Below are 25,051 nucleotides of genomic sequence, written 5' to 3' on the forward strand. Positions count from 1 at the left end.
GGTACCGACTTCATCCAGCTAAAAAAAATGAGCCATAGGGATTCGTCAGCATACAATCTATGTTGCACAGTACATTCCTCCAGTATATTAGGGTCTATGATTAAGAGCATCCACAGCACATGACCTAGCCACCTCATCTGACCTTCCATCAGACAGCGGGCTCCCGGAGACTCAAAAGTGAGCCGAAGGCAGTGTCCGAGGTAGCTGAAAAACCTCGGCGACCCGTATGAACGTGGCCGGTGCGCGGACTCCTCTCCGAGGCGGCCTCAATGTAACTGAGCGGGCTGCCGCTTACACCGCCCCGCAGCATCATCATCAGTGGTGTGTTCAAGCGCCGAGAGCCCCTCGGCATATCCCTGGTCACAACGCATCATGAACTACGGCAGTCAAAGCCACAACTCGGGCATCCCACAACTCTGGCGTCCCACGGCTCTGCATGCTTTCTCCAGGGGCTTCCCTGTGTCTCAGCTGCAGAAATTCCCTTGTCTGCCAAGGCCTAAGGCCCTCTGGTCACCTCCTGCTCCTACAAACCACCAGGGCCCGTGTCACGTTCAAATGGCATCTGCTTTCTCCCGGTGATATTCATTCCCTTTTTTGAAGTTGCTGGTAGCCCTCCTCCACCCTTCTTCCATTCCAATTTAATTTGTTTGCTTGATTGGCAGGAGCCGGGATACAAGTGTTGCTACATTTATTGCAAATTAATAAAATTAAGGGGATCGGAGATGGATATGTGGTTCCCTGGAAATGTAATTAGATGTGATCATAAATAAGTGTCGAGCGAATGCCCTTTCCTTCTCACATGCTTGTTTGCGCTCTCTGATCTTTTTCCCCGTCAGAATAGCCGCGCTCTCCTTTGCCATCCATACTGTCACCTCTTTGTTTTGACCTCTCACTTTCTCTCTCGCTCCCTTTTTCTTTCTCTCGCTATTTCTCTCGCTGTCCTTCTTAATTGTTGGCTTTCCATTCTCTGGTTTTGTTTCTCGCTCCCATGAAGTACAGCAATTCTACAATGTTTTGGAATGGATGCGAGACACTGCTTCAAAGGGAACTTTATTTCTTTTTCTTTCAGTATTCTGCGGGAGTAAATAAGTTTCTCCTCTCGATCTTGTGTGCTTGTCCTTTTAAATGTCTAAATCCTCAATTGCTCTCTGACCTCCCTGTTTTGTTGCTTTTTGCGGCTCACCCACGTTCCCCCAAATTCAAGTAGAGTCTCACACCCTTCACTGGTTCTACGATGTTACAGACACCCCCCCCCCCACTCACCTTCTCCACACACACACACACACTAGTGTACATGTGTGATTTATTTATTTTTCCATGGAAGTGTGCACTAGCAGCAGTGGTTGCGAACCTGAAAAGACCCATCACACATGTCTACCCTAACTTACACATATGGCTAATCAAGACAGCCACAGTTAAGCAATGCCAACACGACCTGGTAATGCTAGTTTTACTTTAATACACAAATGAGTTTTCTGTGAATTGGGGAAAATAATCTCCCATTCCACCTTTCTGGGGTAGACCTGACCACAGCTGCGGCAGTGGCACACCTCACTTCAGAGTGTACAAGTAATGTTAAATCAGATTTGCTTCCACCAGACCTCTCAAGCCCTGACAGGAGGGGTAATTAAACTATGGGGGGGGTGTTAGTATACTTTATTCACATCCTTCCAAACACAAGGAAACACATGAGACTGGTTCAGGAATGGTTAAATAACCAATGGTCACATGCCACGAGCAATTGGAAGGATCTAGTGGTTGGAAAATCCAAGGTCGTCTGGGAAATCTGGTGATTGAATTCAGACAAATAAACTCTCACAACAAAATACATAAATTAAATAAATAAACAAACAATGAGGGCGACTAAAAATATGTGCACTGACTGCAGAATTGGATGAGTAGGGCAAGAACAACCACAATCCAATGTATTGGAGCACTTCAACAGACAATATTTCATTTTGCTGCTGCACCACCAATTTTTACACTAATGTACACCAGTGTACTGTAACATAAGCAGAAGCCAGAAGGACAATGTCAGAGTCTCCATTTACGAATTTTTATTGTTTTTATTTATTACAATTTTTCAATATGCTAGATAGCAGCCACACTTTTCTACAACATAACTTTAACACATTGGCATTGCCAATAGCTCTAGCTAAACACTTACAAGGTCCCAAAGGCGAGCCCTATTGGTTATGCCAATGCTTGTTAAGTTTCTCTTAATCACCTTTAGAGCCACACAAACTGTATGCACCATATTTAGGTCAGAGTAGATGCAAAGTCGATTGCATGTACACTGTAGAGCAGAGAGCGCTTATGCAAACCGAGTGTATGAACAATCCCGGGGCGCTCATTGGGAGATTTTACGGGATGGGCTGGGGCACGGGGAGGTTTGCATCTTCTGAGGCACATCTTTAGATTTGGGGAGATTTTCCCGGTTACTAACATCTACAGTGATGTTATTCTACACTCTAGACCAAGGATTCTGACTGTATTTTTCAGTGTGACACGTGCTATGGGGTAAAGGTGGGAAGCACAACATAAGCCCTCGAGCCACTAGGATTCGTGAAAAGAGGTCTGAGGAAATGCCCCCTCCCATCCAATAATGTGGACGCACAAACACCGTGCCCTGCACTTCGAGAGCAGTCAGCTGGGCGATAAAAAACTTCTTACCATGCTGAAGTCCAGCAAGTCCCTGAGTTCTTCGTCTGTCCCGACTGTGTCCATTCTCTGGTGCTGGTTCATGTTTCCCGCAGGCTCTGCACTGGCAGTCCTGGAGAGGAGCATGTGGGGGGAGAGGGTTTAAGGACGGAGGCGCGGCACAGGAAACCGATACAGGGGCGAGGGGCTCAATCGGGGCGAGGGGCTCAATCGGACACTGCCAGCCCTCCCACCACACCTTAAGCAAACACAAAGAGCCAGGACAGAGTACTTGTGTGCCCCGATAAACACTAAAAAAGTTGTTAATAGGGCCATGTTAGAAAGGAGATCCCAGGGGAGGCAGAAGATGTCTGACCACCCCGAGACCCACCCCTCCTTCTAGAGTTGGCCGAGCGCCGTCGAGAGGCCTCCTTGGCGAGGCTCCTCTCCTAGAATCGTAACAGCCGAGCAATCACACCACTACACAGGGACACCACACAAGAGGGTAGATTCTTAAAGTGTTTATCAGCAATAAAGGCAGGTTCTCTCAGCAATATGTACAAACGGATCGAGGGATCCTTAATGTCTCGGGAACTGTGGGAAGGGGGGTAGCGGGACAGTCTTAGTACCAGCCTGGCACGGGGATACCCTACGCACAGCTCTCAATCCTCGAGCTGGGGGGTTCCGCAAGGTCGAGCCGCGACGTCGTCAGCAGGGCTCCGAGGATGGTTCCGCGAGGTCGGGCCGCGACAGCGTCAGCAGGGCTCCGAGGATGGTTCAGCGAGGTCGGGCCGCGACAGCGTCAGCAGGGCTCCGAGGCTAGTTCAGCGAGGTCGGGCCGCGACAGCGTCAGAAGCGCTCCGAGGATGGTTCAGCGAGGTCGGGCCGCGACAGCGTCAGCAGGGCTCCGAGGTTCCAGGGTTCAAAGTAGCGAGTTCTTCTCAGGGTCAGCCGCGATTCGATCAGCAGGGCTCTCGACTCCAGGATACAACTGCTGACCCATTCCAGAGCTGCCCCAGATATAGGTCTGGAGTCCTTTGATGTCCGGACCCTCGCGCCTGGGGGTCAGAGGGGCCGGGATGAGAGTGTCCAGACACCCAGCAGGGGGGTGGAGCCAGCGCCCAGGGATGCCGGAGGGCGATCGACACCAGGCGTCCGGGGACGGCTGGAGGGCCATCGAAACTCCCCTCCTCCTTGATCCGTCAAGTGCCCGCTTTACCACCTGGTCGGGTCTTGGTGCCTCGATGTCGGGGCTTCGCTGGGGCCGCGGCCGAGATCGGGCCGAGGCCACGTGGTCCGGACGTGGAGTGCCCAAGATGGAGTCGGGGCCTGAGATGGCGGCCCGGGGTAGAGGCCGGACCAGCAGCGTGGGGCAAGTAGGGGTCGCCGTGTTCCTGAGGGGGAGAGCCGGGGGTCCCCAGGAGTGGCGGCTCTCGTTGACGGTTGGAGAGGGTAGCTGCAGGGGGAGGACAGGGGTCGATGCCGTCCAGGGCCTGCCATGCGGGAGGAGTGGGACCACGCCACGAGGCCGGGTCCAACACGTGTCGTCCCCCCAGCTGAAGGCAGGGAGAGTCACCCATCTTCTTGGGGGTTCTCCTCGCCGAGGCGGAGGAAGCGGGACAGGCCGTCGGCGTTGGCGTGGTCGTTGCAGTGGTCGTTGCCGGGGCAATGTTCCACAGTGAAGTCCATCCCTTGTAGGGAGATGGACCATCGCAGTAACTTTGGGTTCTCTCCTCGCATCTGCATCAACCACCGCAAAGGCCGGTGGTCAGTTTGCACCCGGAAGTGGGTGCCGAAGAGATATGGTCGGAGTTTCTTGAGGGCCCACACCACGGCGAAGGCCTCTCGTTCAATGGTGCTCCAGCGTTGCTCTCGGGCCAGCAGACGTCGGCTGATGAAGGCCACAGGGTGATCAACTCCGTCGGGGTTGATTTGGAAAAGGACCGCCCCGACACCGTGCTCCGAGGCATCGGTTTGAACTACGAATTCCCGGCTGTAGTCGGGGGCTTGGAGCACGGGGGCGGTACACATAGCTGTCTTCAGAGTCTCAAAGGCGGCCTGACACTCGGGTGTCCAGTGCACCTTCTGTGGCTGCTTCTTGGAAGTGAGTTCGGTGAGGGGGCCCACAATGCTCCCATAATTCTTCACGAAGCGCCGGTAATACCCAGTGAGCCCTAGGAAGGCTCGGACTGCTGTCTGGGTGACCGGGGGCTCCCAGGCCATGATGGCGTCGATCTTGGGTTGAAGGGGAGCCACATGGCCGCTCCCCACTTGGTGTGCCAGATAGATCACGGACCCTTGGCCGATCTGGCACTTGCTTGCTTTTAAAGGTCAGTCCGGCCCGTCTGAGGGCCGCCAGGACCTCCCAGAGGTGCTGGAGGTGCTCGGCCCAGTGGAGGCTGTACACCGCAATATCGTCCAGATAGGCGGCGCTGAATTCTTCTAGCCCCGCCAGTACCTTATTCACCAGCCTCTGGAAGGTGGCGGGGGCGTTTTTCATCCCGAAGGGCATCGTCCTGAAGTGGTAGTGGCCATCGGGGGTTGAGAAAGCGGAGCGGTCTTGGGCGCCCGGGGTGAGTCCGATCTGCCAGTAGCCGGAGGTTAGGTCGAATGTGCTCAGGTAGCGGGCCGCCCCAGGCGGTCGATCAGTTCATCGGCTCGGGGAATGGGGTGGGCATCGGTCTGGGTGACGGCGTTCAGCCCCGGTAGTCTACACAAAAGCGCAGTTCGGGCGTGGCGCCAGTGGCGCCGGCTTTTGGGACCAGGGCGACGGGACTGGCCCATGGACTGTCAGAGGGTTCGACCACCCCCAGGGCCAGCATCTTGGAGACCTCCGATTGAATGCAGGTCCGAACTCGGTCGGGAACTCGGGAGGCCCGGTGTCGCACAGGCGGGCTGTCCCCGGTGTCGACATCGTGGACGCACCACTGGGTGACTCCGGGGGGTGAGAGAAAACAAGTCTGAGAATTGACCTAACAGCTTTTAGCAGTCCTGGCGCTGTTCCGGGGTCAGGGCGGAAGAGAGGGTGACCCCCCTCTACGGAGCCGTCTTTCTCGGAGGCGCTCAGGAGGTCCGGTAGGGGCTCGGAGTCGTCTTCGGCCCCGCCATCAGTAGCCATCAGCAGGCTAAGTTCCGTTCAGACAAAGTGAGGCTTGAGTCTGTTGGCGTGGAGGACCCGGAGGGGGTTCCTGGGGGACTCCATGTCCACCAGGTAGGTGACAGGGCTCTTGCGCTCCACCACTTTGAAGGGCCCAGTCCACTTGTCCTGGAGGGCACAGGGTTCGACCGGGGACATGACCCAGACCTGTTGGCCCGGCTCGAACTCAATGGAATAGGCGTTTTGGTCATACCAGCGTTTCATCTCCTCTTGGCTGGCCTCGAGGTTGGCCTCGGCAAGTTCCCGGAACTTCCGAGTCTGGTTTCGGAGGGTCAGGAGGTACTGGTAGACGTCGGGGGGAGCAGCTCGGACTGCAACCTCCCAGCCTTCTTTGACCAGGCTGAGGGGACCCCGGACGGGGTGTCCGTACAATAGTTCGAAGGGGCTGAACCCCAGGGACTTCTGAGGGACCTCCCGATAGGCAAAGAGGAGGCAGGGCAGCAACACGTCCCATTGGCGTCGCAAGGGCTCTTCTAGGCCCATGATCATCCCCTTGAGGGTTCGATTGAAACGTTCCACCAGTCCATTCCCTTGGGGATGCTAGGGGGTCGTAAACTTGTACGTGACCCCGCACTGTTGCCACAGGGACTTCATGTATCGGGAAATGAAGTTCGTACCCCGGTCACTGACGACCTCTCGGGGGAAGCCCACCCGGGAGAAGATCCCCATCAGCGCCCGGCCCACCACGGGGGCCGTCACGGTCCGGAGAGGAATGGCTTCGGGATAGCGGGTGGCATGGTCCACCAGGACGAGGATAAAACGATGACCTTGAGAGGTTCGGGGCTCCAGCGGCCCCACAATGTCGATCCCCACCCGCTCGAATGGGGTGGGGACGACTGGGAAGGGTTGAAGGGGGGCCTTGTGCTTCCCTCCGCTCTTCCCGCTGGCTTGGCAGGTTGGGCAAGTCCGGCAGTGATCGTTCACATCATTTCTCATTTTTGGCCAGTAGAAATGGGTCACCAGGCGGCTGTAGGTTTTGTCCTGCCCCAGGTGCCCGGCGAGGGGCACATCGTGTGCCAGGTTCAGGAGGAAGTCTCTGAATCGGAGGGGGACCACCAGCACCCGGCTGGCCCCCAGTTCGGCAATCTTCTGTTCGCTGTAGAGGAGATCGTTGTCCCAATAGACCCAGTGGGACCCCGATGGGTCTCCGGTGACTTGCTGTCGGGTTCCCTCGAGGGAGGGACATGCTTTCAGTTCTTGATGGAACTGCTCTCGTGTGGGGCCACCCTCTTGGCGCCATCGGGCTAGTTCCGGGAGGTCGCCGGGCTCGGCAATTTCCTCACGGGCGGGCCCCAGGGGGGCGGGCTCAGGGTCGGCGTCTTCGTGGACGGAGGGCGGCGGAGGCGCGGGCCACTCCGGTTCTTCGGCCGGGGTGGATTCAGCCGGGGCAGTGGCCTGGGCGGCCATGGATTGGGTGGTCGCACAGACCCACTCGGGAAGGCCTAGCATCCCCAGATGCTCTCTCCGCGCGACGTGGGCCCGGGGGGAACTTTCTAGGTCGTTCCCAAGGAGGCAGTCCACGGGGGCATCGTCCCGGACGGTCACTTTCAGCATGCCAGACACCCCCCCCCCACTCGAAGGGGATTCGGGCCATCTGGCACAGGCTCTCCGAATTGTCCGCTGACCGTACTGGACACAGCACATTGGGCAGGATCTGGTCGGGGGTCACCAAGTGGCAATGGACGGCCGTCACGCTGGCTCTGGTGTCGCTGAGGGCTTCGGCCCGGCGCCCATTAATGGTGACCCACTGGCGGTACTTCTGAGTGTTGCCCGGGATCGGGGCCCGGGGGATCATGTCTCTTTCGCCTAGACATACCAGGGACATGGCGGCGGGCTCCCACTCGGCCTGGTCTTCGTCATAGTTCTCTTCTTCGCCCCTTTCTTCTCCCAGGGCGGCGGCAGCGATCTGGCGGTTTGGAGGACCGGTGGTGCCGGGTCGTTGGTTCAACGGGCAGTGGGGGTCACTCACTGGCATAGTGACCGGGCCGCTGGCATTTGTAACAGGTTGCGTTCGAGCGGGGCCCCGGCCGTGCTGGGGGGGCCCCTCTTCTGGCCAGGGATGGTGAAGTGTGGGTCGGGGGCGGCCCCCGGGGTGGACTCCGGGGCGGCACTGCGGGGGAGTCTCGGTTCCTGTTCTGGCCTCCTCCGCTGCCTCGCTGGCGGGGGAGCCCTGGGGGTTTCGGCCGTAATCTCCCATCGAGTTCCGGGGGACCCGGGTGCTCACCCATCGATCGGCCTCGACGGCGAGTTTACGTGGCTCGGTCAGCTTGCTGTCGAGGAGATGCTGTCTGAGTTCGACAAAACAGTTGTTGGAGAGGTGCTCCCATACAATGAGGTTGAACAGCTGCTCGTAGGTGGTGACCTGGCTGCCTTTGATCCACCCCTCTAGGGCTCTGCTATAGAAGTTCACGTACTCCACCCATGTAGTACCGGCGATTTTCTTACAGTCTCGGAATCGCTGCCGGTACATCTCGGGGGTGAGTCCATAGCGAGTAAGTAGGGCGTCTTTCATATGTTCGTAAGAGGTCATCTCGGCGTCTGAGAGATCTAGCAGGGTGTCTCTCCCGTCGCTGACGAACTTCCCCCCACAAGCCGGCACCCCAGTCTTTTTGGGGTATTCGATGAGAGGCCATGGCTATCTCGTAGGCCTTAAACCATTGTTGATGTCGTCGTTTTTATAGTATTCTTTGACGACCTCTTTGGGGATGTGGACCTTCGTGTCCGCAGGAGGAGGTGGGCTTCGGTTCCCGGAGGCGCTGGCCTCACCATGTTTGGCCTTGATCTCAAGTTCTTTTAAGCCACGCTCGTGCTCGAACGTGAGCTTCTTCTCCTCTAAGTCCCTCTGCCTTCGTTTCTCCTCCAGGTCTCCTTGCAGCCATAGTTGCTCAAGGGCTATCTTTTTCTCGGCTAGCTGTAGTTCTCCGTCCAGACGGAGTCGGGCGAGCTCCAATTCGTGGCTCTTTTCTCGCTCTCGAGCGTCTTCGTGGGAGAGGCCAGTTTCTACGTTGGCATTTCTTTCCTCCGCTGGGGTTGCGGGGGTTTCCGGGTGCATGTCTGGGACCGGGTCATCTTCGGTCTGGGGTGGCGTCGCTCCTGCCTCCACCCATGTTTGTAGGGCCTGCTGGAAATCGTCCTTGGTGCTTAGTCCAGTGGTAGCGATGCCCAGGTCCTTGCAGAATTGTTTCAATTCTTTGTGGGTATATTCTTCCAACCGTTCCTTCTGGAACTCTGCGGTCGGTCTGGTTTCTTTGGTACTCATGGTTGTGGTGTGTTTCTGTCAGTAGTGGGTGGGTCTCTGTACGATTTGCGCCGGCTTGGATCGCACCGCCTGCCACCAATGTTAGAAAGGCGATCCCAGGGGAGGCAGAAGATGTCTGACCACCCCGAGACCCACCCCTCCTTCTAGAGTTGGCCGAGCGCCGTCGAGAGGCCTCCTTGGCGAGGCTCCTCTCCTAGAATCGTAACAGCCGAGCAATCACACCACTACAAAGGGACACCACACAAGAGGGTAGATTCTTAAAGTGTTTATCAGCAATAAAGGCAGGTTCTCTCAGCAATATGTACAAACGGATCGAGGGATCCTTAATGTATCGGGAACTGTGGGAAGGGGGGTAGCGGGACAGTCTTAGTACCAGCCTGGCACGGGGATACCCTACGCACAGCTCTCAATCCTCGAGCTGGGGGGTTCCGCGAGGTCGGGCCGCGACAGCGTCAGCAGGGCTCCGAGGACGGTTCAGCGAGGTCGGGCCGCGACAGCGTCAGCAGGGCTCCGAGGATGGTTCAGCGAGGTCGGGCCGCGACAGCGTCAGCAGGGCTCCGAGGTTCCAGGGTTCAAAGTAGCGAGTTCTTCTCAGGGTCAGCCGCGATTCGATCAGCAGGGCTCTCGACTCCAGGATACAACTGCTGACCCGTTCCAGAGCTGCCCCAGATATATGTCTGGAGTCCTTTGATGTCCGGACCCTCGCGCCTGGGGGTCAGAGGGGCCGGGATGAGAGTGTCCAGACACCCAGCAGGGGGGGTGGAGCCAGCGCCCAGGGAGGCCAGTGGGCGATCGACACCAGGCGTCCGGGGACGGCTGGAGGGCCATCGAAACTCCCCTCCTCCTTGATCCGTCAAGTGGCCGCTTTACCACCTGGTCGGGTCTTGGTGCCTCGATGTCAGGGCTTCGCGGGGCCGCGGCCGAGGTCAGGCAGAGGCCGCGTGGTCCGGACGTGGAGGGCCGAAGATGTAGTCGGGGCCTGAGATGGCGGCCCGGGGTAGGGGCCGGACCAGCAGCGTGGGGCGAGTAGGGGTCGCCGTGCTCCTGAGGGGGAGAGCCGGGGGTCGCCAGGAGTGGCGGCTCTCGTAGACGGTTGGAGAGGGTAGCTGCAGGGGGGAGGACAGGGGTCAATGCCATCCAGGGCCCGCCATGCGGGAGGAGTGGGACCACGCCACGAGGCCGGGTCCAACAGGCCACTTGGGGGATTAAGGTGGCAATCGATCAGAGGTGCAGTAGGACTCCTTCCCTTAAGGGGGGTAAGGGGGGGGGGACACGTCCTTCACCAGGGCCCAGGCACACTAGATACCCATTGTTTACAAAGTTAAACAATGTGAAATGAACAGGCATTTTGGTAATAGATTATCAACTGGTGATCACTGCGTGTATGATTTACAAAGACGAGTCTTTGCTGTGCCGCGAAAGGGACTGCAGGGGGCAGAAAGGCATGAACTGGAGTGGGGAGGACAAGGGAATTTGCTACTACGAGGGTATGAAACCCACATTAAAAGCAGAACGCAAAGTCTTGCGGTAATGGCGCAAAGTGACCTTAGTTGTGTTTTTAGGGAGACTGAACACTCCGCGCAAAACTCTTGCTTCACAAAATTAAGCAAGGCTTGGTCTCGCAAGAAACTGTTCGCCATACTTTCCATTCAATAGCGTAGACAGTTTGTTACGATGGGCCACAGCTGCTGTTTGATTAGTAAAACACATCCACAATAGTCATAAGAACAGGCAGAAAAAAGGAAGGAAATGAAGACGGGAAACCGGGGAGGGGACACGAGGGAAAGGAGAAGGAGCAGTGGGCAGGGGAGCTTGAAACGAGGACAGGGGAGGAGAAAGCGGTTGTCTGACGTAGACTTTTCTTTTCCCCCCCCCGACTTTCTTCTGCTGTAAAAGGTTTCTAATCTTTATGGGGCAGGCCCCATAAAGATAACAAATCTTTTTCAGCAGGAGGAAGTCAAGGAACCCAGTCTGAAAAGGAAGGGGCTAAAAGAGAAAGAAGTATGTCACTAACACCTCTTTTCCAATGGCTGGCCACCGTTTAGCATGAACGGTGAAGCCAGCCAATCGAAAAGAGGGGCAGGGCTTAACCTCGCTAGTGAAATCTACCCTCTAAACATAAGATCTCGCCAGCTCGACTGCGCATGTGCGCTGCCATCGCAGGCCAAGACCTAAAAACAGAAACGCAATTTAGGAAGGCACTGAAAACTTGGTTCTTCGGATACTCAGATGAATTCGATCTTTCACTTATTTAGGATCTCCTGGGCTTCCTCTCACCTTCCCTCCAACCAGCGCCAGGATGCTCCTTTCGGGGTGACAGTTCACGCTTTATAAATATCTCATTCAATTCAGAAGTGCAGTCTGCCAAAATATTAACGAAACAAAGATGCGATTGAATGAAAAGTCTGTCTTTGTGGAAAAGCAGCAAGTAAATTATATGTTACTGCCATGACTCACTGAGGCAAAGTCCTGACAGGACAACAATTCTGTTTCAACTAAAGACTGCTACTACGTCCTTCAGCCAATTGTGAAAGTTGCCTTTAAGGCTACTACGCAAGGCAATTATGTAACCTGTGTCCAAACTCGGGAAAGGGCAACACCAAGTCCACGGTCATACTCATTGGGTCTAATTAGGGTTATTAACAGTGGAGCCTGTTGTGACGCAGATCTCTGCTCTCTCAAGACTCTGGACATGCCTCAACGAGTTAAAGTGAGATTTAGGAAATCCTTTATAAGCCACCTTTTCCGTACATATTTTTTTCCCTGCATGTGAAAAAGGACTAACTCAGTAGTCTCTCAAAAGCCAATATATTATTGCAGCCATCTCCTAAACCCAAGGACATCTTAGCTGTAATGCTAATGTACTACAAATGGGCTTGGTCCTTCACATTTCGTCCTTTCGCAAGAGGCCTCGCCTATGTGAGCGCAACTGGATTTGACCATGTGTTTTAGCCTTGTTGTACATGTGAAAGACTGCTGTTCAGCTTGACTAAAAGTTAGTGGCTTAAAGGAGAGTGGGGTGGACTAGAGTGAAGTAACAGAGTGGCATTGTGAACTGATTCATGTGACATGTGCCAGCGCAAATCTGCTATCTGAGGAAGGAAGGAAGCAAGCAAGCAAGGAAGGAACAGAAAGTGTGTGTGTGGGGACCACTTGCAAAATTAAACCAGCCCAGTTACCACTGACCAACCAAGACAAAAGATTTAACAGAGGTGAAGACGCCAATCGATGGTAAGTAATGGGTGGGCTCGAAGCCCATTTTAGGACTTGGATGTGCTGTGCTGCCAAGCATATTGTTTACAATTCAGTAGACTTACAACCCGCCCACAGTACACCATTAGTTTTTTCGTTGTCACTCATTTGCAATCTTTTGATTGCTTAGCTCCTGTATGCTTTCCTTCATTTCTTGTGTTAGCTCCTCCCTGGAGCATGGACCAAGTACATATTCTTCCTTGTCTTTTAGGAACATGCTATTTTTTAATTTTATTTTATACGCGTTTCAGTATTATTACTGGACAGGCAATTTGCTTTCCTACTTTTAGCACAGGCATGCAGATTATTTATGTTACTTTAACCCTATCTCCGATCTCTGCTGACACTTTAGTTAGTGACACCAACAACTGTAGTACTCTAAGACAATCCACTCTACTAATGTTTAGCCATGCTGAAGAGCAGCCACGCTGATGTATAACATAACTAATGACTTTGGGAAAGCCAATACCTCTCACATAGGTAAGACCTACTGCATTGTTTAAGTTACATTAGATCTCGAAGAGAAAGCACATGTTCTCTAGCTCAGGCTGACATCGCTGAAAGCATCTCAAGTGCGTAATTATCATCTCAACCTTTAACCTCGACTAGTCACAGAAGGCTACCATTTTACCCTGCTTCTCGACCACCGACGCTTTTGACACAGTTGGCTGCTCAAAATAATGAATAAATTGCAGCCTTTGAAACATGGGAAGCAATACTCAGATACATGGTCTCTTCCTATTACCAAATTCGATGCACAAGCTCCTTAACTTTGCTTTCATATGACAACAGGGAAAAGTGCAAAAAGGTTCTTCTCAGAGTGAGGGCAGAGTCTGTAAAATCTGTGAATATTCACTCAGATGGCATTCTTCTAGTAAATCACAACGTACTTTACAGTGCGTACTGTTTGGCATAATCCAAGAAGCTGCCTAACTAGATGATACAGCAGAGAAAAACGATGTGTACTGGGAACAAGAGAGACCCACTATGGGTTCTCCAACTTAAGAACGGATACCTACTCGTGCACATAACACTGACACGTTGGTCAGCATGGTGTTCATGGGTATGGGACTGCATAAACAAGGAAGTGTTCTGTAAAGAAACGCAATAGGAATTAGTTTGTATGTCAGAGAGAAAGAGAGTCTGGCAAGTCAGGAGAAACCAAGTACTAATGCATCTTGTTTACAGGTGACACTAGAAATCCTCACAGACGTACTGCCTCTTTTAAGATGTGGGTGTAATAATTAACAAATCACTACAAAAAAGCCCCATTCAGCCATCGTACCAGCAAGCTGTAGTTAGATTTTTTTTTTTTTAAATATACTAGACGCAAAGTTGTGACAGTACAGACCCAATTATGCTACTCATCTAAGCTAAGATCAGGGAGAAACATGTTACCAAACAAATGCCCCAACTTCTAGAGAGTTTATATATCAATGGAGCAACCCAAACAGACCACTGGACTCGGGTAAATAGTGGTACAATAAGATAATGTCACAGTGGATCGCATTCAAGACGTACAAAAAGGCAAAGAATTAATCGAAAATATTTAATCAAAGTCAAGCGCCACCATAAAGTCTTTCCACCAATGGATGTGATTTTATTTCGTCACTAAATTGACAAGAGGCAAGATATGCGGTTTTACTTCATCACCACATTGAAATGAATCAAGGTATAAAGTACAAGACAATTCAAACATAAATATATCGAAAAACAGGTGCACACAGGGTAAAGTGATAGGTGCATGTGGGGGGGATTGCGAGAAAGGGCAGTAGTGCGCATATATACATCAACAAGTCAATAAACAAACTAGCTAGACAGATTCCTGCCAGATACATTGAATGTCAAATCATAACATAATTACCGATAAACATTCTCTGTCACATATGTTTGCCAATGAAGTGAGGGAGTGTCAATGTTTCAACCCCTAAACGGAACCTCTAACTTTCATGACAGCGATAGAGTACTGTTAGCCAGCAAAGAAGACTCCCTTCGCAGTGGTCAACCGTCTATTGCTGCTAAATCTAAATACAGCAGGTAGACCGCTGTTAGCTTGACAAAGAATTTGGAACCGTGGGGACGGCAGCAGCCCCCACCAAGATCTAAATCAGGCCCTAAGCCTGAAAGGGTATTGTTTACACTTATACTGGGTGCTCTTTTATCTGAACAAAGTTATTTCTCGCTGACAAGCTCTAATAAGTGCGAAAAACATGTCAGCGACTGATTTTATTTATGCCAGGTTGGCTAGGGTGGTATTTTACTAATTGAAAGCTGTAATAAAGTGCCTGAAGAGGTACAAGGCTTTTGAAACTTTTCAGCTCTGTTTGGATGGCAATAATCCTATGCTTTAACATTTTGCTGCAAAAATAGCAAAGGGCTTTGGTGTGCATGGCACTGTGCTAATCCTATGTTTATAAACTCTGCTAGAAAGAAAACGTTTGAGGTGGGCAGTTGTAGAGTGTTGTAGGGTGTTCCATATAAAGGAGCAGCTCTGCGACTAAAACTTGAGAACTAGCGAGAGTTCCCTACTTCCTTTTTTTGCATACTTTATGGAGCACTCTAAACCTGAAAGGGTATTGCTTGGATATGCAGAAATGTAATATATATACATATACATATATATGGTGCGCATTTGAATGGTTTCGCCCTGGGGGCCTGTGAACTTCAAGGCCCATTACCCCCTTGCAAGCAGAGGATATGTGACTAGCAGCGCTATAAAGCGCGCTCACTTTACCTGCAGCACAGGATACGCCGGTGTTGTGTCCGTCTCCACTCGTCATAAGCCGGGAGGGGCTGGACCCCCCCTACCTTCTTATAAGGTGACTTTATATTGCTTGTTTTTATTTTTACTTTAAGGACACAAGGGACTTGTAAGTGGTTTAAAAGTACAAATTCATGACCCTGATTATTTTATTTTGCCCTCACTATGGCATTCAATGCTTGCCTTTTTTCCTTTAAATTAATGTGTCTTTTACTTTGACTTAAAAACGGGTAAAGCGTCTTAGCCATTATCGAGAGCAAATTAAGTCCTCAAAACCCTACGGCATGCAGCATATAATTGTACTCTAACTGAGATTGGTGATTTGATTCACATGGTTGAGACTTTGCCTACCAATTACAATGATACTTTGAAATCTGCACAAGCCTATTACGAAAATCGCCTGTTTTCATCAGCAAAAGGTCTCTATTCCTGCAAGGAGGTCTAAAAAAACAACACTGAACCTACTAAGCCTGAAGAGAATACTGTTGCAACTCGAAATTTACTTCCTTCTTTACACCTGCATAATGAATCTACTATTATTTGTTCCAACCGATCTTCACCATTTGTGACGGCAATTCCAGCTAAGCATCAATCAATTAAAAATATACAGGATCTTCTCAGCAGAAAGGAGTCTCTTCCTCTACTGAGCCTTATGCTTGATGGTTTAGTGCGCGATATAGAAGACCTGAAAGAGCTGGTAAAGGGTTTGGTCTCGAGGACACAAAAAGTTTTCACAACTATTAACTTAAATACACTTCAGCTGATGACCAGTAGATCGTTACCAGAACCTAGTATTTGATCATTCCATTCACAGCTCCTTGGTCTGAAACAGACTTCTTGTAGTAACGGTCAGCTGCATACTTCCAATGCTAGTAGTGTTGGACCTCAGATAGGCACCCTTGTATGCACTCAAGCAGGGAAGAGCTTACATGCCAACATTTCAACTTCGATAAGAGGGAGAAATATGCCCGGGTGCAACGGCCTGAGTAACGCAAAACGGGTTATAGTGTCACCAATCATTTTTTATATGCACGGGCAGATTAAGTAATATGCTCAGAGGATCACAGGATGTTGAGCCAGCACTGGGACTTGAACCTGGTTTACCCAGTTCCAAAGTCTGCCAACTCTGGCCCTAACTGAGTATAGGGAGAATCAGCACTTCTAAACTCTGCTGTACTATGTGCACTGTGTAAAACTGCCAAAAAGAGATTAGACGTGAGTCGCGCTTGTGTGTGAGCCGTACCCTTGTGATTTGTTTGTCTGTTAAAAAACGTTGCTTTTAAAAAACTTCACATTTGTTTTTAGCAATTGAGTTTAGAATAAGCTGACTACTAGCTCATCACTACTCTTACCTGCGCCGCACGCCTCCCTTCCGACCCCGGTCCATCGCAGCTGAGGCTGATTGAGTGGAGGGCGGACCGGGTTGAGCGAGACACACCCCCTGACATCGCCTTTCTGGTATATATTATGAATAAACCAAGACCGCGCAGCGGACGCGTGCAGGCGGCGCGCCAAAGGCAAGCCCGTCTGTGCCCGTCCGCGCCAGGACCGGGCCCAGGGCCACAACCCCTGTCAAACAAGATCACGATAGGGGGAGGGGGGAGGGGGAGCTACTCCACGGATGAGCTATTATCCCTAAGATCTAAACCCTGTTGAGGCCCGCTGTTCCCGCTAGCTGGAATCAAATACTGCTCAAAATGTCAGCTCAAGTCTGAGTATACACATTGCAGCAGTTGGGCCCTACACTCTCAGCCTACGACCCCTGAAATAAAATCTTTTAAAGCTGGACTCATCAACGCTCGTGGGGGGGGGCTTAGCTATTATCGCCAGAAATGAATTACAGATGAAGAGCTGCGACCTAGGTAGCACCTCGGATTGCGAAACGCTGTCCTTCCATATCAAGTTAACACAAAACTATACCTTTGACTGTCTTCTGGTCTACAGACCGCCTAAAACCAGAATCAACCTGACAGCCTCACTAAACCCCTTCCTAGAATCCAGCGTGCAATACCCTGACTTTACCATCCTGGGGGACTTTAACCTCCACCTTGAAAATAGCGACAATACTGGAACAGCTACACTGACCGATACACTAAATAATCTGGCTCTAGAACAGCTAGTCCATACAGACACACACAAAGCAGGACACACCCTAGATGGTATTTTTACCTCTAACAAAAACATTAAAATAATGGACTGCTTCCCCGTTCCTTGGTCTGACCATAAAGCTATAACTTTCTCTCTAATTTTGGATAACATAGAGGGGACAGCGTCCCCCCAGTTACAAGACACTCCTACCCTATACCTAGACTGGTCCAGGATAGACGCCCTTAAATTACGAGACCACCTAGCGTCACTTATACCGATCCCAACCGGGGATTGTAACACGGCCACTGACCAAATCTCTAAATGGATAACATCGGCCATAAAAACAGCAGTACCACTAAAAAAAGGCGATCTTTAGGAAAAAACAACCATCCCAACCCTGGTTTTCGGAAAATCTCAGGGCTCAGAAGAGTATATGCAGGAAACTTGAAAGGACATGGAGAATAAGCTACAACTCAGATAGCAAAACCGAATACAAGATCTCCCTGAACATATACAAAAAACTGATTTTTACCGCAAAAAGCCAGTATTTTATTCAGAAAATAGAGGAGGCAAAACACTCTAGTCAAGAATTATTCTCAACGGTAAAACAACTATCCAAAGTAAAGGCTAACACCATCATGCCAGCCACTACAGAGTTCTGCAACACTCTGGGTCAATTTTTTATTGACAAAGTGACCCGGGTCTATGATTCTTTCAAAGCTGCTAACCCACAAACTCCTACCCGGGAAAAAAATGACCAAACTAAGGACCTGGTTCCTAACAAAACATCAAAACCAGAGTTCAAATTTTGCCTCCCTGAGGCGGAACAGGTTCTCCAGACAATTTTGGCAACTAAATCCGGGGCATATTCAGACCCATGCCCACCAAAAATATTCCATCTCTTCCCAGAGCTGTACAGTGAGCAACTGATCTGCCTTATGGAACACATAATTATCTCAGGCACCTATCCCGCCCTCTGGAAATCAACATCAGTCCTACCCCTTTTGAAAAAACCCTACTTGGATCCAGAAGAACCCGGAAACTATAGGCCAATAGCTAGAATTCCCTTTGGTGCCAAAGTAACTGAGAAACATCTAAATAAACAACTTGCCCAATACATCACTGAAGCAAACATTCTGGACCCCTCTCAGTACGGTTTCCGTGAAGGGCACGGCACCGAAACAGCCTTGCTGATGGCGGTGGAAGAGCTCAGGAGCATACTGGACGCCGGGGGGGAAGGCCGCCTTGATACTATTAGACCTATCGGCGGCCTTCGATACAGTTATTTATTTATTTATTTATTTAGTGCGATTTTTAGAGCGCGCAAATACCCAAAGGGTGTCTCGGCGCTGACGTAGCAGAGCTCTCATATGTGGAGGAAGTGAGTTTATGCTGAGAACAGCCAGGTTTTGAGTTTTTTTCTGAATTTGAGGAGTGTCGGAGCAGTTTTGATGTGGAGGGGCAGCGTGTTCCAGAGTTTGGCTGTCGCGGTAGAGAAACATCTGTCGCCCCAATTTGCTCTTCGTGTGCGTGGGAGCCTCAGCAGATGGGCTGATGATGAGCGTAAGGTTCTTGAGTGCTCAAGCGGACAGAAGGCTTGTTTTAGGAATAGTGGGCCTTGGTTGTGGATGGCTTTATAGTGAACCATAGCACGCTCCTGAACCGACTAGCAGCAGTAAGAGTCCATCAAGATGCAAGAAATTTGCTGGCATCCTTCCTGAACAGCAGAGCATTCACAGTGGAACTGGGTGAGAAAAAATCTAAACCCTTCAACTCCCCCTGTGGGGCCCCGCAGGGGTCTTCTTTGAGCCCAACGCTTTGTAATCTATACGTAGCACCGCTAGCCGGAATCATCAGGGCATTTGGCTTGCTGCCAGTGTCATACGCAGATGACAAACAAATCGTAGTCTCAATTAAAAACAATACCTCAGACACGGCAGATAACTTCAAAAATTGCATGAAGCAGGTTAGCATGTGGATGGAGCAAAACTGCCTAAAATTAAACTGGGATAAAAGCGAGGTTATGCTGTTAGGAACAAATGCAGGAATCTGGTCCCCGGACTGGTGGCCGGCGGATCTTGGCAACTGTCCATCACCGGTGACCAAAGTCAAAAATCTAGGCATCTTGCTAGATAACAGACTCACTTTTGAAGCTCAAACCAACAAACTAGTATCCACGATGTGGTTTATCCTAAAAATGATCAGGAAACTAGTGCCATACATCCCCATGAACTCCCGAAAAACGGTGGTGACCACCTTAGCCCTATCAAGACTTGACTACGGAAATGCATTATATGCCGGGATGCAAGCCCAACATTTGACTAAACTACAACGCTTGCAGAACTCAGCGGCACGACTGATACTTAATATCCCGAGATCAGAGCATATATCACACCATTTAGACATGCTACATTGGCTCCCCTTGGCAAAACGAATTAGATTTAAATCACTGTGCTCAACTTATAAGGCGCTCCAAGGTTCGGGATCTCTGTTCCTTAGAACCCACCTCAAGCCATACGTCCCCACAAGAGACTTACGTTCCAGCCAGGCAAAACTGATACAAGTCCCCAGGTTCAAACAAACTAGACGGGGGGGCAGAAACTTCCTACTACACGCTGCCAAAGACTGGAATCGACTCCCTCTCATGATCAAAGACAGTACTTCTCTTATGGCATTCAGGAAAGCGGTCAAAACATGGCTGTTCAAGTCCCGATAAACCAACCCTCACTAAGCTTCAGGACACCATGTCTTTTTCTACAGCGCCAAGATGCCCAAGGGCATACGAGCGCTTTACAAAACTACAAATCAAACACACACACACATAGATCCGTATACTAACTAATGGCCTGACATTTCTGGAATAGAAAAAGAGTGTAAGTAACAAAGAAATATAAAAACCCATTACAGTGAAAAGAAGTATATATAAAATAAGAAGCTCATATGTCTGTTCGTATTATTTAAAGCTTGGATATTTGGCAATTAGAGCCGTTTTCTCCCATTACCTCCTTTGTAAGACGTCCCTGTTGTAAACATTCTATACAGCAACGAAAGAAGGGTGGAAGGGAAACATGCCACTGCTGCTGGTCCGTGGAAACAAGCATTGGAAAAGAGAACAGGCCTTATGTTTGGGAACGGTGCCAATGCCTTATCGTGATACTGTACAATGTGGACAAAAACACTTTTTTTTCTAAAACTGGAGGAGTGGCACCACCCACTCTACGTCCCAAAAAAGAAACTTAAAGAGAGCATCAAAGAATGCTGAGGATGTCTTCTCAACATCCTGAACAGTGGGATTATTCGATCATTAGCACTTACAATAAGCATACATTGATTAATATGTTAATGATCATGTCAGTGTCATGTGTATGCTGGTGGTCTGTGAATGCTATATGGAGGAGTAACGCATAACCAATAGATTTAGAGAGGATCACTATCCTGAGTCTTGCTCACCCGAACTAAACATCCAGCAAGAAAAAAGAATAGAAGTTAAGCCGAAATACCCTTTATCCTACAACAGTCATAATAACGATGTAAAGAAATGCTAAAGAAGGTGGCGATTCTACCCATATTAACTTTTGTTATAGGTATATGCAGTGTTTGCACAAAGTTTTATTTGAAATGTTACCTTTGTATATATGTACGCAATTTATGTAAAGGGTTCAGAAGTCGACAATAGTGCAGGTGCATGAAATATATTAGATATAACGGTTGCGGATACTTTGAGGTCAGGGGAGAGAACACAAATGCAATAACAGCAAAGATGTTGGAGGGGGGGACAGAAGGGAGGTGGCAGTGTTCACTGGAGGCACTGTATATACTAACTGTGGTCTACTCATAGAGGCACTTACGCTGCACAAGTGAAAACTAAATAAGGCCCAGTCCTGCATGATACTGACACCACACCAGCAAGTCTCTGGGAAACCTAGAACTGGTGAGGTGCAAACAGAGGTGTTGAGGTGGCGTGTAAACAACATTTTTAAAAAACACTTTTCTTCCAAACCACAAATTCAGAAGTTACAGCCCAGAAACAAATCCTTATATAGGGAAGCCACTGCAGCCTGGAAATCACTAGATCCTAACCTCAAAACACTGACTCCAACCAAGCTCTACCTTCCATAAGCATCTCAAATGTCAAGACAATGCGTAAGACTAAACATCGTACTGTTTCTAGAAACTGCCTTTATAAGTCTTAGCTCTGATAAAATGTATGTTATTCTGAATTCTTGTTGATGTAATCCCAAAGGTTTATCCTATGTTACAGTTGTAAAGAACCCTCATACAAAAGCTCTGCTATGCAAATGAACAAATAACCAAAACAGAACTATTGCTAAAATAAACGTCACAGTCTGCTGAGGTACACTAGGAATGTTGGTAAAACACTGCGGTCAAACTAAGAACACCTGTAGAAGGAAGCAGTTTGATTAGGGGAAAGGAGATCGGTAGTAAGAGATGGAAGGACAGGTCACAGCAAAAACGCAGATGTTCTGGACCATGACTCTTTCGGGTCCAAACAGGCAAACATACTGTAGTACAGAACCAAGCAGCGAGACTGATTCACCAGCAACCAAGATGGCAATCTGCCAGACCGTTACTACAAAAACTCCACTGGCTCCCCATTTCCCAACGCGCAGCCTTCAAGACAGGGTGCTTAATTTTCAATTCTCTATACTGCCGGAGCCCTCAATTCATTAATTGCCTATTATCTAGGTACACCCCCTCCTGCAACCTGCGCTCGGCCCACCATCAGCCGTTAACTACCCCTGCCTTCAAGTTACAACGCCAGGGAGGACGCAGGTTTGCCTCCTTGGCCCCCAAATGATGGAACTACTTTCCACTGGAGATCAGGTCTTGTAACACCATTCTGACCTTCAGGAAAATGCTAAAGACATGGCTGTTTGGGCAGGCTCATGAGTAACTTCGTCCTATGGTCCGACAGACTTTAGAGTTAGCGCCATGAAACCAGCCGGAGTACGTGCGCTGTAGAAATTCTTTATAACAATATAACATAACAGTACATTCCCATCATCTGAATGCCTTTAAGCGCTTTCGGATCCCGGGCACCCATTACAAGCGACACCGTTCCTTCAGCATTTCATAAGCCTAGCCTTTACAGCATGTGCATTTCATTCTTAAAGCAAATGGCTGTCCTCATGTCAAGAGTCCGTAGGTCCAAGACTGCTGCAAAACCATCCCTCATTTACATCCGTTGTGATGTGTAACACAAGAAGAAGCAAAACATGATGGGCTCTTCTGCCTACTGAATTTCAGTATTCTACCTTTTAACACATCTGATGATCAGTAAGCACAAACTTTACTTGTGCTACCTCCTTGGCTGGTAAAGATGAAAGTCCACAAGTTTAAACGTTTAATAAACTCCCCAGACAAAGCCTAGCTTGAAGACAAAGTGTGCATACCAATGGGCCTCGTTGCACATCGCCTGCCGATCAACCCCAGGCCACTTGCCACACAGAAGGTAAGGTAGGGATGCCTCTTTGTGGGGTGCACAAAAGACTTGTGCTCTCTCAAGGGAAGACAATGTCCCAAAGCGTGCCTCCCCCAACTCACAGTCAGTGGGGCATCCGCGTAGCAAAGCAGAAGGCCAGGCACAGATGGGGCCGCCCACATTGTCATGCAAATGTCTTCTCACAGCGGCGGCCCAGCTGCGGGTCTAACGGCTCTCGGCCTCTGCGAATAATTTAAAGTGTCCAAAAGGACCGAATGGAGATGCTGGGACGTGCACAATGACAGCACGGAGCTGCTCGATACTTAAGGAAAGCAGAAACGTCTGTATTGTGTGGCACACTAAATACGTGTGTTGGCTAAAAAAGACTTTCTAGAAGCAAGCAGTTGAAAACACCAGACCGACAAGCTGCAAATATAAGTAAAAAAATTAAAGCAGTTTGCATATGGGTGAAAGAAAAGGTCGTACGGGAGACTACATGACGGACTCCCTTACAAGAGCAAGTGGTTAAGGCGATTTCATACTTAAACCATTGCACTATCTGCAGTGTGTCTTTACAGGTGTGCGTTGCTGCCCATTCAAGCCACACACACGCCTAACACAGTAGCACCATATTATAGGTTACTTTTAGAGTATTAAAGTGACAATAACCAAACAATAGAGATCGACAACCACAGTTTAGTACAACCTAACGAAACATTTGATTGACAACATCGGTATCACATTGCTTCCAAATAAAACAACGCATCTCGTTATTCAACAGATGCGCTAGCTTGTAACCAAATATTGCACATAAATTAAAATCTGGGACTCATTAAACGGCTCCTCCTGCATTACAGGTGACAGGGTTTATCTGTATTGTTCACACTTTAAAAAAAAAAAATCACATCAGTGTATTTGATTGGATTTAAGTCAGGGTATCGCGAACTACCGGAAACAGAGTTCACGTATTTAGAAGCCGAGCAAACGCTTACAATATATTGTTAATGTAAGGTGACAACATGCTGCAAAATGTGTTAAATCTACTCCCCAAGAACAAAAGTACATCGGAACTGCGCTTCTATATTGGGTCCGGAGCATTAAATCGCCACATAGATTGTCAGTGAGCGATCACACCCAGTGATTTAAAAGGTTATGCAACAGAACTTTTCGGTAGATGTGATATCACGCCAATGGGAACGTGCAAGTTGTTCTCAGTTGATAACAGGTCCTCTGGTATAAACACACCTTCAACCTCCGTGGCTCAACCTTCAACTGTTAGTGGCACAGAGTCAATAATGGGAATGAGGTGTCTGAATAGGAAGTCAATCCACCGTATCAATTATCACTTTCCCTATTCTTTTTATTTTTTGGGGGGGGGGGGCAGGTTGCAATTCCCCGTAGGGTGTCATCTACTTGATGCATCTCTGCACCCAAGTTCCCATCACAAACACATTCTGTAGGTCAGTCTTTCTTTAACTCACACTCCAATAATGCATGCGGTACCCTCCAACATTGCACCGACATGTTGCTCCCTCAGCCCCTGCAGGCTCTCTCACCTGTGGGAGCGCTGTCCAGGATGCGTAGGTCGTAAGCTCCGGAGCAGCGGTAGTTGGCAGCTGTGCCGTTGTCCCAGACCACCACCACCTCCTCGGGGCTCTCAAAGCTGCGCACGGTGCCTATGTGCCCCTCGCCACCGTCCTGCTTGCCCCACTTCCAGTCGGGCCCACGGGAGACACGGGCGCCCACGCCCTCCACCATCACGCGGTTGTTGCGGGAGTTGCTCATGGCTGCGTCCACAGAGGTCGGGTCGGGGGCTCCTCGCGCTAGCCTGCGGCCCGGGGCGCGCGCAGCGATCGCTCGGAGCGAGAGGGTGCTGCAACCCAAAGAGTCCCGCAAACTTTCCAGCTCGGCAGCCGTGGCCCCTCTGCCAGCGTCTCACATCCGGGGGATCAAGCCGCTCTGCGGAGCAAGCAGTTTCTATGACCACAGGCGGCCGCCGGACAGGGGCGGAGCGGGGACGCAAGGAGGGGAAGGAAAGTAGCAGATCCAAAACATCCCCCTCCGGCGGCGCCTAGAGCGCATGCGTGCCGGATGGGTCCCCAGACAGTCAGTCAAAGGACACAAATTAGATGGGAGCTTTGGCAGAAAGGAAGGACAAGAATTTCTCTCAGAGGCTCGCTAATCCGTACGCAGTGAGTCAGCCATCTTGAAGAAGTAATGCTTTTTCGTCATTGTGCGGACATCGGCAACTTCCTACTGAAAGTGTAATAGGGAAAACCGTATTCAAAATTGTCCAGGAACATATTATACCCAGAGATCACGAATGCAACAAATTCATTTAAAAATACATACATATAAATACGATTAATGTAATTATTTTATTTTCCTCTGTCGAGCTGCTTAAATACGTGATGCTGGATGGGTTAGGCATTTTATAGTAATACTTACTTT

The 25,051-nt window shown here is 49.9% G+C and overlaps 1 protein-coding gene across 1 annotated transcript in view; it reads right to left on the reverse strand.

The window, feature by feature from the left end:
• The window catches only part of MIB1 (MIB E3 ubiquitin protein ligase 1), a 347,133-nt gene extending 322,411 nt beyond the window's left edge, over positions 1–24,722 (reverse strand). The window contains exon 1 of the mRNA XM_078687432.1: positions 24,157–24,722. Coding sequence (XP_078543558.1) covers positions 24,157–24,385 — 229 coding nt within the window. The 5' untranslated portion in view covers positions 24,386–24,722. The remainder of the gene's footprint in view (positions 1–24,156) is intronic.
• Between the last annotated feature and the right edge of the window lie 329 nt (positions 24,723–25,051).

Source organism: Lissotriton helveticus, chromosome 4_1 (assembly GCF_964261635.1).
Source record: "Lissotriton helveticus chromosome 4_1, aLisHel1.1, whole genome shotgun sequence".
In the NCBI taxonomy this organism is placed as follows: domain Eukaryota; kingdom Metazoa; phylum Chordata; class Amphibia; order Caudata; family Salamandridae; genus Lissotriton; species Lissotriton helveticus.